The following is a 17,016-nucleotide window of genomic DNA, read 5'->3' on the forward strand; positions in this document are numbered from 1 at the left end:
TACAACTTAAGGTATTTGTAAACGTTAATAATGGATCAAATTGAAGACGGGTCTATCTGTTTTCAATACAGGATGACAACAAACTAACGATACTTTTCTAGTCTTGCGCAACTCTCAAACAGTACACATAACGTTACACTGATTCCAGATGGCCGTTCTTCTTCATTGCACAAAGGAAATAACCTCAACCTATTTCCAAAGACTGGTGACATCCAGTGTAAGCGGTAGGAACTGCAAACAGGTTGATTAGAAATCTAGTTTCCCAATGAAATTTTATTGAACAGACGGTGACCTCAAAAAAATACAAATCTGAATGGTTAGTCCTCGGGGTTTTGCCTGCTACATAAGTTCTGTGATACTCACAGACATGATTCAAACAGTTTTAGAAACTTCAGAGTGTTTTTTATCCAACTCTACTAATAATATGCATATCTTATATTCTGGGGATGAGTAGAAGGAAGTTGAAATTGGGCACGCTATTTATCCAAAAGTGAAAATGCTGCCCCCTATCCTAGAGAAGTTAACAAGAAATTTGTGGAGTGGTTGAAAAACGAGTTTAATGACTCCAACCTAAGTGTATGTAAACTTCCGACTTCAACCGTATGTGCTTTAAAGTCATCGTTAATGGAAACTGTCTCTTTGCAACTGAAGGTCGAACGATTGTCGTTGTGTCACAAATTCGCCGGAGGTGAGTGTTTTTAGACAGCAGCAAACGTCATATTTTTCTGCATGCCTAAACTCATGTCTCTAATATGAAAATGGCATCGACAAGACATGGTTTCCTTTCCAATTAGAAAGAAACTCAATTCAAAACTACAGTAGCACTTGACAGAGTTTCCACACAACTAAGGTGTATTTGATTTTCTAAATCTGACAGATTGATAATCCTGAAAGATAGGAAAGAGGTTTGATCACTCTGACAGATTTATCCATCAAAACAACACTCTCAACAATCTAATGTTGCGTTCCCATTTCCAAAAAACCCTTGACAGCTCTGTAAGCATTTAATTTCAGCTCGCCTGTCTCTATACCGACGGTGGCCTGTCAGAGTAGCCGGGTGCACCCTCAGATGGGATTTAGCAGCATTTGGCAGCGAAAATACTTCGGGTTTGACTCAGTAGCGACAGGAAGTGTCAGAGTGACCATTCTGTTCCCGCAGAGCGGCAGTGGCTGCTTACCGTTCACCTGGAGCATGTGCGTCTGCGAGAGCTGCTGGTACCCGTCGGCATGGCAGCTGTAGTTCCCCATATGGGTGGTGGTCACCTTGGTGACATACAATGAGCCATCATCTCCGAAATCCTGCAGGAGAAGAAAGAGGAATGCCAAAATGACTATGTAAGACAAAAACTCATGGGTTCAAAATGTAATTAACACCATAATGAATAATTGTGCGTGCTCGGATCTGAAAATGAAAATGTTTTGTGAATGTGCGCAATGTGCTTAGGCAATACGGATGTGGGGGGTTGCAGCAGAGAATATTGATGTCTTATTGGAACTTTTGTAAAGCAGTAAAATAACTTGGACAAGGAGATCAATAAAGGCACACTGTGACACACATTTCTAGCCGTTTCAGTCAAAGACAAGCATTTGTTCGCTTGTCAAGAATTATCTTCCAATTATTGTTTTTTGTATGCATGGTACCATAGAGAAAAATAAATCAATCCTGGGTCCTTAATGACACTTTAACATTTATATGTATTATCTTATTTGAAAAAATAATTTTTTAACTAGGAAACAACTATAATCAGTCTTTGGTTTAGTGCTGAAATTCAGGTTAAATCAAGTATGTCAGTAATTACATTGAAGTGCCATTTTGAGTATTCACTGAAATGAGCAAGATGGGAAAATGTTCCATTTTGTGAACAGGCATGCACCACAAAAACAGTTTCACTATGTTCTCCAGTATAAAAGCACAGGCAACTTTATCTGTGAGGTTACCAAGGTCACGAGGAGCAACTGAAACCAATTTAATGAATGTTGTGTCATGATTGCAGCCGTTACACTGAAAGAATCCCCAAAGTTAATGAATCCATACACTGTGTTCAAGTAGTGCAACCATCTAGAAATAACTAAAATTTACTTCCTCATTAGACGCCTACTAACGTTCACACTTTCCAAGGTAATTTGCTATTTCTCCTGGGAGTATTTCTTCATTCAGTTCGTTGATTAACATCTATTCATTCTAATTTGATCAGGAAGCTTTCGCAACTGAAAACCCAGACAGACCTGAAGAAAGATAGCAAATCTTTTAAGTGTTTCTTGTCATAATCCAATTATAATTCCAATCACGTCTGATGGCATTGTTCAGATCTCAGAGTCAGTACATGTCATCGCTTACATACACCTGCTAGACTGCTGTAAAGCATGGGCATGGGCCACCATGTTTGTCAGGTACAACCTCTATGATCAGATAAACAGTGTTCAGGGGTGGGATACTGGGGCTCAGGCTGTACCGGATCATCAGACCTTCGCTGTGTGAGGGGAATTGATGGCGCGTTTTGGCCCCTCGGCGATGAGCATATTGTGTCACCCTTTTAAATGAAAAATGAATGAGGGGAGAAATGAAACTCGGAGGGGTGGAACGAGAAGCACTGGAGGCGATCAAGTCCCCCACTCCTCTACCCCTCGTTCCCACTCCACCACCCCTCCTTCCCTCTCCACTCCTCCACCACCAATGCTTTCCCCTCCACTCCTCTACCACCTCCCCTTCCTTCTCCTCCACCCTCCTCCCCCCTCCACTCCTCCTACCCCCTCCACTCCTCCACCACTTCTCCTTCCCCCTCCTCCACCCCTCCTTCACCCTCCACTCCACCTACCCCCTCCACTCCTCCTTCACCCCTCCTTCCCCCTCCTCCTTCACCCCTCCTTCCCCCTCCTCTCCTCATCCACTCTTCCTTCCCCCTCCACCACCCCTCCTTCCCTCTCAAGTCCTCCTCCACTTCTTCTCCCCCCCCCCTCTCTTCCACCCCTCGTTCCCCCTCCTCCACCTATTATTCCCCCTCCTCCACCCCTCTCCTCACCCCTCTTTCACCCCTCCACTCCTCCACCACCCCTCTACTCCTCCTTCACCACTCCACTTCTCCTCCACCCCTCCTTCCTCCTCCTCCACCCCTCCTCCAGACCACCCCTCCTCAAGGTCTGGTGTATCCGCCACAGAGTGATGTCAGAATTCATTAGCTTTGTGGCCTTTTTATTGTGGATGACATAGTAGACAATTCTGTGGTGATGTCAGTTCTGATAAAACCTACCTGTGTCGGAATCTGCTGGGGGGAAAGAACACAATCAAAATATTTGGATGTTAGTTGAAATGCAACATCGAAAACAGGCAAAAGCACTTATCTTTCCACCATGTAACACTATACATCGTACAGCTTAATTGATTCATAATTTTTTTGGTATCAGTTGATGGATATTCATTATTTACAGAGGACAGAGTTACAAAAGTCTTATAGCTCAACATATACATGAGGATAAGGCCTAGATTCAATCAGATCAAGCCTTAACAGGCGATAGCTGACACCCGCATAGCGGATGTTTTGGTGGTGTCGGAGGTGGAACTGCGTTGGAGCCATCAAATCGGTGAGCAGCTGTTCTTGCGATCATTGTTATTAAGCTGCAGCCGCCCCACTCAGAACGAGAAAGTGTAGGCTATATAGAAATAATGACACTCAAATAAAAAATTATTCAACTAAATAATTAGGATTTCTATCAGCCTTATCGAGGTGCATATTACATCTCACACTCCAGTGTTCAACTTGTAAACAAAGCTGCATGGGATTGACTCTGTGGTAATGTCGCCAATGGCAATATCCGCTTCAGGTATAATTCCGGGAGCCACTTGTGGATTGGACAGCTCTAACGCAGTTCCACCTCAGACACCATCAAAACGACCTCTATGCGGATGTTGGCTAAAGCAGATCTGATTGAATAGAGCCCTAAAATGCTAGCTGCTATACCCCACTCAGTACACTAGGCCCCTGCACACTGGGAGATAAAACGCAATACCCATAAACACTTGGTCAGTGTACATACTGTACATACATACAGTACCAGTCAAAAGTTAGGACACATCTACCTAGGGTTTTTCTTTATTTTTGATATTTTCTACATTGTAGAATAATTGTGAAGACATCAAAACTATGAAATAACACATATGGAATCATGTAGTAACCAAAAAAAGTGATAAACAAATCAAAATATATTTTAAATTTGAGATTCTTCAAAGTAGCCACCTTTTGCCTTGATGACAGCTTTGCACACTCTTGGGATTCTCTCAACCAACTTCATGAGGTAGTCACCTGGAATGCTTTTCCAACAGTCTTGAAGGAGTTCCCACATATGCTGAGCACTTGTTGGCTGCTTTCCCTTCATTCTGCGGTCCAACTCATCCCAAACCATCTCAAGGAAAACCTGCTTCAACCTGCTTCAGTCAAAAACTGCACAATCCAGGTGTGTAAAACTCTTAGAGACTTGAGACTCACGCTGTAATTGCTCCCAAAGGTGTTTATAACATGTATTGACTCAGGGAGCTGAATACCTATTCAATGACAATAATTTAGTCATTTAAGTTCTATTAATCTTTTAAAAAATTCTACATTTTTCTTCCACTTTGACCTTAGAGTATTTTGTGTAGATTGTTGACAGAAAATGAAAATGAAATCAATTTTAATCCCACTTTGTAACACAATAAAATGTGAAGAAATACAAGGGGTCTGCATACTTTTGCAAGGCACTGTATCTACCATATACAGAGGCCAAATGACATCAAAGTCGACCTAACTTGACCTGACATGTCCTGGCTTGTGCTCTGTTCCTTTACTTTACTCAAGAGTTAAATCTAGCTCACTCACTTTAATCCAATTTGGCATAGGCTGGTTTCAACGCATTCCCATGTAAGCAATGATGTACAAAATTATGAATAGCTTATTGTAGAGAAGACTGGGGGATAAAATGGTAGTGCTTTCACATGCAAGTCATCAAAAACCTCGGGGAGAAGGCGATGGCCCAAAAGAAGAAGAACATTCCCATCTTCATGTAAATGGGGGATCGTAAGAAGCTGAAGCACTCGGAAACAGTGGGGGCAGAAATTCAACTCCAGGAATGATGGTGCTCGGCGATGACTGGCGACCGCTGTGCGCCTCCTCGCACAGTTTTAAGGGCCATCAACATTTAATGTTACATTAGTGGCTTCGCTGGACCTTCTTTATCTACTACGACAGTGTTGACTCAATTATGCACGGTCGAGTCAGCCACAGCTTGGTCAATCCTGACGAGGGACAACGGAGAGAGTGGGCAGCCTTTCCTGATGACTCCCTGAACCTTCAAGTGTCCTGTCTTTGAAGAAGGATGAAAGCGTAATGGTGGTAGATACTGCACACAGACGATGACACACGCTCCGCAGGAAGTAAAAATAGGAGCTATCCCTCAGAGCTGAACCCCTTTGGTATCCTCCTTCATCCTGCCTGCCTTTTTTTACCCATACTCCTTTGCTGTTCTTTGGCTGAGAACACTGTCCCTCTCAGCAGTGTACAGAGACTGGATATCTGACATTGTGTATAACTGTCAATCCCAAAATGCTGTTCAAAAGATCTAGGTCTGCATTTTGATTAGTCCACTTTAAAGTGCGCAGGCGTTCTAGTGATGGTGAGAAGCTGAGCAGGATATTACAAAACTGTTGGTCATACTTTATTAGGATTGTCCCATATGATGTACAACTGGTTATACTATCAACACACTCTCTGTTGATAAGAAACTGCTTGCTAAGGTTACGGTTACAGTAAAATAACAGTTAAGGTACGGATTAGGGCTAGGGTTAGGATAAGGTTTCGGGTTAGTGGATAGTTATTATCCAAATAAAGTGTTACCAAAGTGTGTGTGTGTGTGTGTGTGTGTGTGTGTGTGTGTGTGTGTGTGTGTGTGTGTGTGTGTGTGTGTGTGTGTGTGTGTGTGTGTGTGTGTGTGTGTGTGTTTGTGTGCATGCGTGCGTGTGTGTGTGCATGCGTGCGTGCCTGCGTGATAAGATAAGCTTTCCTAGATAAGAAAAGCCCTGTAGTCAACCTGTCCTCGACACAAAGTGTCTTACAAAGCTAGAAGAAACAGGTGGGGCTTCAGGCAGCTCTTACATTGATGTCCTCCAGATCCAGAGAGTTGAGGACCTGATTGTTGCGTTTCCAGATGATGGGAGGTCTCTGCTCCCCCTTGATTGCGCAAATCAAGACAGCACTCTGGCCAACGGTTACCGTGGTGATGCTCAATTTCTGGTCATCTGGCAGGGTGAGCTGGAACACTTCTGTAAAGAAGAAAGCAAAGCCGGTAATTAGATCACCTGTTAGTCATAGAGAGCTGTGCCACTTTTGTTCCACTAGGGTGTTTGAATGTAAAAATTCAAGTGTGTGTGTGTCCCCATGTGCACTTGCGTGCGTATGTGTGTGTGTGTGTGTGTGTGTGTGTGTGTGTGTGTGTGTGTGTGTGTGTGTGTGTGTGTGTGTGTGTGTGTGTGTGTGTGTGTGTGTGTGTGTGTGTGTGTGTGTGTGTGTGTGTGTGTGTGTGTGAAAATAAATAAATAATGTTTGTGTGCATGTGTTCAAGTGTGTGTGCACGTGTGTGTGTTTGCGTGCACGTGTATGCGTTTACTTCCACATATCAGTGAAGCAAGCCAAAGTACTTTTCCTGTGTGTGTGTGAGCATACAGCACACTGAACAGACAAGTGATTGTGGTATTGTGTGTATGCCCGTATTCCTTAAATTAATGGACCTGAAAACAGTTGAATACACAGAGAGAGACTCAATTAGCCAGTGTTTTGTTGCCGAGGCACAACATTACTGCAGATGTTGTTTGGTTTATGCATCGAGGAAACATAATGAGTTCGTACGTCAAGAGAAAATAGATGAAATTAGGTGCTACGTAAATACATCAAGTAAACAAGAGATTTAATGTACATTTCATTAAACCATGCCAGTACTGTATCTCCGAGGATTTCTTCCGCCTACCTAGCTATCCATCTTATTATGTGGACTTTTCCAAAGGGATTGTGGGTGTTCTATTCAATGTCCCACAACGCCACCACATTTATGTATTTACATAAAGAGATTATTTGAAATGCATCGACAACTCAAAATGAATTGCAGTTCTCCACATATTGCTATAATCACTGATTGCTCAAGTGAAAGTGTATATATAGCACCAAAGGCACAGAAACTATCCTGGAAAAACAGAGACATTTTGCGTGTGGCCGGTCAGGGTGCCGATGGTTAACGACTATAATGCTTCCAGTTCTTCAATGAGACAATGAATGAACACAAAGCCGTTACTCAAGCGTCCCCTTTAATTCTGTTATGTAACTAGACTTGTAACTAGTGTGTGCCTTTGAATTTTACTCTTGGGCTAATGAGCAACAGAGCAAAAGGAAACACTGACTCAATTTGTTCTGCTCCTGAGGCCATGAAATACAAAACCTAATAAAAGAAAAGCCCAGGTCCAGAGACGAGCGGTTAGCTTAGCTCAGCGAAACCAACTGAGGGAAGAAAGAGCTTGAATAAGAATGTATCTGTTGTGTACCTTTTAACTTGAGTTTAGAGTTAATGCATAACAATCTGTCTGTTATGTCCTGAACTGGAATAACCCCCATGTGATCAATGCTTGAAGACTGCAGACACCCCATTCTGTAGGAAAAACAAATAAAGATATACCTCAGCACACAATTGCCCTGAGAAAATGTTTTACTATCTAGTGCTTTGAAATGGTTCATAACCCCAAGCAATACATGTCCAGTATTTCTATAGGGTTTAAAAGATCAATAACAAACTTGAACAGGATGGCTCTTTTGAAGATTGAATGAAGCTGTGTCATTAAGTCAAGAATATGTACAATTACAATTCTACATAGTCTCTTGGGGTTTCAAGAATGCATGGGAGATGTTTTTCATGGAGAGACGACTGCATTTGATTGTCCTCAATCAATTTCTAGTCTTTTGTGAAAATCCCCATGCGGGATGGTAAATCCAAGATGCAAGAGGACATATGTGTTAACATGCTCAAACACACTCTTGTTGATTAGCCTTTAATTTCTCAAGAGTGCGAACATCTGTCAAATCATTAGCGTGACCCTTCCTGCCCGACAATGAAGCATCTTGTGTCTTGATGACGATGATGTTAACTATTGATCTTTGAAAGCTGACGTGCTACATGGAAAGCGACTCATTTTGTCATGTGGAAATTGCAACATAACAACAATAATGTTTAATGTGACACAGACAATCTTAATAGAAGAGTATAATTGAGCTACGAAAGAACAAGAATGGACAACAAGATTCCAGTTTCTCAAATGTGTTTAAAACTTCTACTTGGTCACCATCCCGGATCCAGGAGCATCCTCATCAGTAAAAAAGGCTGACTAGCATAGCCTAGCATAGCGCCACAAGTAAATACTAGCATATAAATATCATGAAATCACAAGTCCAAGACACCAAATGAAAGATACACATCTTGTGAATCCAGCCATCATTTCCAATTTTTAAAATGTTTTACAGCGAAAACACAATATGTATTTCTATTAGCTAACCACAATAGCAAAAGACTCAACCGCATATTTTCACAATTTTTTTACCGCATAGGTAGCTATCACAAAACCGACCAAATAGAGATATAATTAGTCACTAACCAAGAAACAACTTCATCAGATGACAGTCTTATAACATGTTATACAATAAATCTATGTTTTGTTCGAAAATGTGCATATTTGAGGTATAAATCATAGTTTTACATTGCAGCTACCATAAAAAATATCACCAAAGCAGCCGGAATAATTACAGAGAGCAATGTGAAATACCTAAATACTCATCATAAAACATTTATGAAAAATACATGGTGTACAGCAAATGAAAGATAAACATCTTGTGAATCCAGCCAATATTTCAGATTTTTTAAGTGTTTTACAACGAAAACACAATATAGCATTATATTAGCTTACCACAATAGCCAACCACACAACCGCATTCATTCACCCTCAAAGGTAGCGATCGCAAAAAAACAGCAAAAGATATAAAATTATTCACTAACCTTGACAAACTTCATCAGATGACAGTCCTATAACATCATGTTACACAATACATATATGTTTTGTTCGAAAATGTGCATATTTAGCGGTACAAATCGTGGTTTTACAATGTGAATACATAGCCAAACTGCACAAAATTATCCGGAGATATTTTGGACAGTCACCTAATCTAATCAAAGAACTCATCATAAACTTTACTAAAAAATACATGTTGTACAGCAAATGAAAGATACACTAGTTCTTAATGCAATCGCCGTTTTAGATTTTTAAAAATAACTTTAGTACGACATACAGCTTACGTTATAGCGAGACAGCGCCTGCAATGAGGGCGGAAAATAGAACTAAACATTTTCCACAGAAATACGAAATAACATCATAAATGGTTCCTACTTTTGCTGAGCTTCCATCAGAATCTTGTACAAGGAGTCCTTTGTCCAGAATAAAACGTTGTTTGGTTTTAGAATGTCCTCTTCGCCTGTCGAATTAGCAACCTTAGCTAGCCAAGTGGCGCGAAGATGTCCATCTTCACCAAACGCAGAGGACGGAAAACGCCAAAACTCCCGATAAACGTTCAATAATCTGATAAAACTATATTGAAAAAACATACTTTACGATGATATTATCACATGTATCAAATAAAATCAAAGCCGGAGTTATTAGACGTCTATACCGAACGCTTTTCAGAAGCCAATGTCGATGTCCTTCCCGCGCCTTGCTAGACAAAGGAAATTGGGGTCACGTCATTCCAAGAGCTCTTGTTCGACCTCAGATCAAGCTAGACACCCCATTCCACCTCCCACTGCCTGTTGACATCTAGTGGAAGGCATATGAAGTGCATGTATATCCATAGATTTCAAGCAAATGAATAGGAAGGCCCTGGAACAGAGCCTCGATTTCAGATTTTTCACTTCCTATCAGGAAGTTTGCTGCAAAATGAGTTCTGTTTTACTCACAGATATAATTCAAACGGTTTTAGAAACTTGAGAGTGTTTTCTATCCAATAGTAATAATAATATGCATATTGTACGAGCAAGAATAGAGTACGAGGCAGTTTAATTTGGGCACGATTTTTTACAAAGTGAAAATAGCGCCCCCCTATTGACAAAATTAATGGGGAATTACTACTATACAGACCCTGGAAGTTATAACATGCTGAAATGTTTGAGACAAACATATCTCTCTCAGCACATACTGCAGTTTCTAACGTCTACAGGGCTTCATTAAATGTTAATTTCCCAAATTAGGCTGCAATGTGTCCTCTCTTTTTCTCCAAGCTCAGAGGAGGAAATTAGCAAAGTACAAATGCATTTCCTACGCAGAATTCATTGGCGCCAGTGGAGATATATTACACATAATTGACTTCAAACTTACTCCATCTATTGAGATGTTAAGAGTTTGAAAACAATTAAAGAACTAATTTCTAGAGTTCAGCACTGGGTTTATTGGATACTTCAGAGATGAAAAAGTGACTTGATGTTTTCCTACTAGCAGATCATGATCCGGGCTCAAAGATTACATGAACACACTGCTGATCAAAATATTCTAAGCAATATCTTTGCAGAAAGCAAACGGCGGTCATCTTTTGACATGCTCACTGAACTCTGTCGGCCCATGTCACATACACAAAGACAGATGCCCACAAGGGACATACTACTCCACAAATAAAACAATACAATGTCCTACTGGGAGCGTCCTATTGTGGCTCTGTTATGATGCTGCTCCCCCTCGACCCTGCTGGCAAAACAACCCTGACAACATCACTGCTAACACGACGCATGGACATTTCAAAACTCAGTAGGCTTTGTAGCTGCGGTGTTGAGGCGGGACATACCCATACAATCTCCTCCCTAACCATTCAATTACAGTCCCTAGTATCTTAATGGCTTTGGAAATGCGCTTAGAGCGACAAACTCGATTCACAGGCGATCTCGGGGGAACTGAAACGGGGGAAGTCATGGGGGAGATTTTAAAAAGAGAAATCAGCAGGCGGCAGGCTGCATCATACTGTTGGAGGGAAACCACCAAACCACATGCATGTGAAGTCTGTACAGGCACAGAATGGGCAATTTCTTATTGATCAAATCGAACTCAGTGTGGGCTGCTGGACATTTTATCCGATCTTCTCTGGCCTCTGATTTATCAGAACGACTAGTGGCCCTGGCTGCTCCTTTCGTCTTGTTTTGGACTTCCATGGCTTTTCTCCTGGGAGGGACCTAACCTTCAACATCCAGCCTGTAATTAGTGATTAACGGCTGGGTCTGGTTTTTGATTTACTCCCCAAATGTTCCCATAATGGGATCTTGGTCCATGCCCACCGCCCAAGACTAAATCACCTATGGCACAGTAGAGGAACGGTTGTCAGGGAAAATAGCTGTCACTGTCGTTTAGCTACTCCCCTGCTCACCTAGCTCTTTCTCTCCTTCTCTTTCTGTTTCTCTCTCTCTCCTCTTTCTGTTTCTCTCTCTCCTTTTTCTGTTTCTCTTTCTATTTCTCTCTCTCCTTCTCTCTTTCCTTCTCTTTCTGTTTCTCTCTCTCCTTCTCTTTCTGTTTCTCTCTCCTTTTTCTGTTTCTCTTTCTGTTTCTCTCTTTCCTTCTCTTTCTGTTTCTCTCTCCTTGTTCTGTTTCTCTCTCTCTTTCTCTCTTTCCTTCTATTTCTGTTTCTCTCTCCTTGTTCTGTTTCTCTCTGTTTCTCTTTCTGTTTCTCTCTCCTCTCTCTCCTTCTCTTTCTGTTTCTCTCTCTCCTCTCTCTCCTTCTCTTTCTGTTTCTCTCTCTCTCCTCTCTCTCCTTCTATTTCTGTTTCTCTCTCTCCTCTCTCTCCTTCTCTTTCTGTTTCTCTCTCTCCTCTCTCTCCTTCTCTTTCTGTTTCTCTCTCTTTCTGTTTCTCTCTTGTGCTTTCCCAACATCATATCTATCATACATGTGGCACACATCCTCCAAAGAGGTGTTATCTGTCCAGGTGGGTGTATCTCCATTGCTGCTGTTTTTTTAAGGTATATTGTCTAGTGCTGTTACATCATTTTGAACAACCCCCAAATCACTCCACTTGGGTTTAGGGTTCCCGAGACCGATAGGAGGGTTAGCTCGACTGAATTACCTGCTCCAATATCAACGTCTGCAGATAGGAACAGCCCTGCCAATACCAGAAATACTTTGATCAAGACTTAAAGCTTCATAAAGCAGACTGCAAGTAAAGCCAATTGAAATAAAAACCTCTGCACCAAGGTTATAAATGTGAGTGAAGCCTGTAAAAGTGGAACTTACTGAGTGCATTACCTCACCTGATCAGCCTGGGGCCTGGTTTATAGAGCAGCTGGTGAAGGAGCCTCGTGGGACCTACCACACATGGCTGAAGACCATTGTAACTGGACTAATTTGATCAAAACTACCTTGAGAGAAAAGCATTGAGAGAAAAGCTATCCCGTCAAAATGCAAGGTATATTTGGGGTTTGGGTTTATCATAAGGGGGCCATGCTGATTTGGCTGCGATGCCTCTCTCACCCACTCAAGTGAGTTCTATTCCTTATCATGCGGTTCGTAACAGTGAATAATATTGAGCGCTGTGCACGTGGCTGTTTTTACGTGTGTGACTTCCAACCTGTGTGTGTGTGTGTGCACGTGCGTGCGTGCATACATAATTGCGTACGTGCGTGTGTATTATGTGTGTGTGTGTGTCTGTATCTGTAACTGTGTGTACATGTGTATGTGCGTGTGTGTGTGCATGCGTATGTGTGTTTTTAAAGGCAGGTTTGATTGAGGTGCGCCAGTAAGCCATCTCACCAGCGGGCTCAAGAAAAGCAAGAGGGAGTGAGTTCAACACACAGCTGAGTGTCCAGAGATGCATTAAGTAATTGCCTTCTAGCTCCACGGTAGGGATCTTAATAGCATCATTATGTTCAAAGTACAACGTTGCTCCAATAGCTGCATACCTCTCGAGACTGCAATCCGATGTGAGCCCGTCAACAGCGTACCTCTCCTTGACAAGAGCCGTGAAACGTTTGAGAGGCATGAAGCCAGCGAGTTTGTTTACATGGAAATGCTTCCCTTCTGTCTGTATGTCTGTCAACAGTGATAGGAAGGAGGACTAACGTCTATAAGAAAGATTATGGTACACATGATATTACATTTTGTAGAGATGTGGTTTTTCTATCATGTAGCTTTCCTACACACTGTGTGATTCATAAACTGTATGTATCACATACACTCAGTGGCCCGTTTATGAGGTACACCACCCTGTTGACGAAAATGGTTAGCTCCTACAGACAGTGAGTCACGTGGCCGTGGCTTGCTATATAAAGCAGGCAGACAGGCATCAAGCCATTCAGTTACTGTTATATTGAAAGTTAGAATGGGCAAAACGAGTGGCATAAGCAACTTTGAGCATGGTATGATCGTCGGTGCCAGTCATCTCAGAAACGCCTCCTGGGTTTTTCATGCATGACAGTGTCTAGGGTTTACCGAGAATGGTGCGACAAACTAAAAACCTCCCGTCAGTGGCAGTCCTGTGGGCAAAAACAGCTCTTTGATGAGAGGTCGAAGGAGAATGGCAAGAATCGTGCAAGCTCACAGGCGGAACACAAACAGACAAATAACGGCGCAGTACAACAGTGGTGTGTAGAACGGCATCTCAGAACGCACACCTCGTCAATCCTTGTCATGGATGGGCTATTAAAGCAGACAACCACACCGGGTTCCACTCAGCTAAAAGAAGAGAAGAAGAAGCGGCTCCAGTGAGCACGCGATCACCAACACTGGACAATTGAGGAGTGGAAAAGCATTGCCTGGTCCGACAAATCCCGGTTCCTGTTGCATCATACTGATGGCAGAGTCAGGATTTGGCATAATCAGCATGAGTCCATGGCCCCATCCTGCCTGGTGTCAATGGTACAGTCTGGTGGCGGTTGTGTAATGGTGTGGGGAAAGTTTTCCTGATATGTTAGGTCCCTTGATACCAATTGCGCAAGGTTTGAACGCCACACCTTTTAGAATCTATCCCCCAAATAATATAGGTTGTTCTGGAGGGAAAGGAGGGTCCGACCCATTACTAGATGGATGTACCTAATAAACTGTTGTCACGCCCTGGCCTTAGTTATCTTTGTTTTCTTTATTATTTTGGTTAGGTCAGGGTGTGACATGGGGGATTTATGTGTTTTGTCTAGTCTAGGGGTTTTGTATGTTTATGGGGTGTTTTCTAGTCTAGGTGTTTGTATGTCTATGGTTGCCTAGATTGGTTCTCAATTAGAGGCAGCTGTTTATCGTTGTCTCTGATTGGGAACCATATTTAGGCAGCCATATTCCGTTGGGTATTTCGTGGGTTATTGTCTATATGTAAGTTGCCTGTGTCTGCACTTGTTTAATATATAGCTTCACTTTCGTTTGTTGTTTTGCATAGTTTGTTTAAGTGTTCTTCGTTTCGTTAAATAAATAGAAGAATGTATTCTTATCACGCTGCGCCTTGGTCCTCCTCTCTTCATCCAAACGACGAACGTGACACATATATATTATATATTAATCATAAGCTTTCCAATCCTATCCAATATCACAGAGAGCTCTGATTGTAATAAATCCAGTCAATTGCAATGTTCTGGAATTATAGTTTACATATAGAAATTCAGTCCACACTTCAGGTAATGACTTCTTACTAATCAATAATCAATATAGTACATCACTGATCAAGTATATCGTGAAATGTTAAGTCATGCAATCTCATTTGATGTCAAGGAATATATACATTAATGGACTACAAGATACAAGACTACAAGATTCACTAAAGGCATGTGAACACGCAAGCTATATTTGATAACGGACCAAACTTCTGGAAGACAAGACATTCTTGTATCCTATTGTGAAACAGCGAGTACTCTTCTACAAAGGCTATATCCTGTTAGAATTGGTTCCAAGTCGCAAAAATGCAATTTGTCATGGATTTAAGTTAGAAATGATGTGAAATCCTCCCGTGGGTATTGCTAAGGCCCAATTGGCTATTGTCTCAGTACCTCAAGTGATTTTGAGGATATTTCCAGGGGGAAAAAAAGATGGAAAAGAGAAAGAAAAAAATTAAGTTAAAGCATTTCAAATCTTTCTAATAAATAACACATTCTGCAAAAATCACACTTTTGGAAAATGGATCCAATTTAACAGCACTCCTTGAAGCCAGTGAGCAGAATGTTCCACGGGAGCTTGTCGTGAGAAAGCATGACGATCCATTAATTGTCAATGCGCCACGAGCGATGAATAACACCAGAGTTGTCTTAATGGAGGCAGGCAGGCCCAGAAACCATTTTCATCTGCCGCTGCCCTGAAGAAGACAAGGCTGTCTCCTTTGGTTGTCTAATAATGATCCATAGAGAAGAGCCAGAGTTTAAGTAAACTCATTTTTTATCTTTGCAAATCCACATTCAGATCGAGGCATTTTGGAGCTCATAAGAGTAGGCAAATTAAAGAACAAATAAGCTGCTGAGATCGTTATTATGTTCTATATGGAGAAAGAACAATACTTGAACTGTTTACTTAATTCCCATCATGAATAACTTCCATCGATGACATCAATGTGGTTCATTCCAAATAAAAAGGGATAACTGATTAACATAGGCTATTGAGGTGTGAATCCTCTTAATAGATGATACGCCATATGACATTAACTGGTATACCCTAGACTTATATAACTTGGCCTGACGTTTTCCACACCGATTTCCACACCGTGTACGTCCCAAATGGCATACTATGCCCTAGTTAGTGCACTACTTTTGACCAAGGCTCATAAGGGCCCGTTCAAAAATTGGTGCACCATATAGGAAATAGGGTGCCATTTGGGAGGCAGTATTAGACTGTGCAATGGCAAGCCACTACGCAAAACACAAGTGACACCTTTCAAAGCCGTGGGGTCTATCGGCCTGTCACCAACCATCAACCTTTGGATCGATACTTCAGCCACTGACTACTACAGACAGTCACTGGCAGACAGCAACTGACAGACAGACAGCCACTGACAGACAGCAACTGACATACAGCCACTGACAGACAGTCACTGACAGACAGTCAGCCAGGAAGAAAATAAAGCATGTACACCAGCAGCTCTTTCCTTCTCCTCATCTAAACCCTCTAATATTTAGTGTTTGATCCTACAATCAAGACTTAGCGATACAGTGACATCTGCAAACTTGGTATTTTACCATCCCCACGCCCTAAGGTTAAGGTGACATCAAATGTACAGGATGTGAATACCTTGTCTGTCCTAAACCCGGAGTGCATTACATTCACCAAATGATTCAAGTATGACAATACATAAGACTATCTGTAGTGTGGCAGACATCATTTCATTTCTATCAGTAACTTGGTCTAATTAAAAGCCATCATTCCTGCTAGATATTTACCTTACTGCTAGCTGAAGCGATTGATTTTTATTTTCTTGAATATGGGATGGAGTCAATGAATTATGCATGGACGTTAGTGTCTTATCTTTAACAGTGACAAACAACGTTGCTGTGATTTGAATATTCCAAGTTGTATGCAAGGCCTTATTAGCAAAACAGACACACATCCTGTGTAAGACAGGTCCCGTTTTCATTGGGATTGTAGGCTAGTTCTGCATTTACTGCTGTTATTTGCAAAATGGTACTATATTGCTAAATATACTGAATCAACAAATGTACTATACAAGTAATCTTATGGTATTATATTTTAATGGAGTGCATTGAACTGGAAAATAGGACTCAAATAACATTTAGTTGTGTAGTTATGTGCTACACGATCTGAAGCGACAGTAGTCAGCGCCATCATTGAGGTTCACTAAACTTTTTGTTTATCTTCTTACTTTTTACATTCACTTACATAAAACATCTGCAACAATAAATTAAAAAGATTAAAGTGATCACAAAACCTTTTGCAAGGCTAGTGGTATTTAAGGCTTTGGTAAAGCGGCTATCTTTACTGTGGTAAAGGGAACACAGAGGCATTGTATTCA

The 17,016-nt window shown here is 41.5% G+C and overlaps 1 protein-coding gene and 1 long non-coding RNA gene across 4 annotated transcripts in view; one reads left to right on the plus strand and one right to left on the minus strand.

Annotated features, from left to right (window-relative positions):
• Window positions 1-17,016, plus strand: part of LOC139574467 (uncharacterized) — a 436,827-nt gene that overhangs the window by 241,535 nt on the left and 178,276 nt on the right. The window lies entirely within an intron of this gene.
• The window catches only part of fstl5 (follistatin-like 5), a 227,331-nt gene that overhangs the window by 59,166 nt on the left and 151,149 nt on the right, over window positions 1-17,016 (minus strand). For all 3 annotated transcript variants that reach the window (XM_071399063.1, XM_071399064.1, XM_071399065.1), the window contains 2 exons: window positions 6,123-6,289; window positions 1,179-1,299 (listed from right to left, as the gene is read on the minus strand). In XM_071399063.1, the coding sequence (XP_071255164.1) occupies window positions 1,179-1,299; window positions 6,123-6,289 (288 nt within the window). The remainder of the gene's footprint in view (window positions 1-1,178; window positions 1,300-6,122; window positions 6,290-17,016) is intronic.

Source organism: Salvelinus alpinus, chromosome 4 (assembly GCF_045679555.1).
Source record: "Salvelinus alpinus chromosome 4, SLU_Salpinus.1, whole genome shotgun sequence".
NCBI lineage: Eukaryota > Metazoa > Chordata > Actinopteri > Salmoniformes > Salmonidae > Salvelinus > Salvelinus alpinus.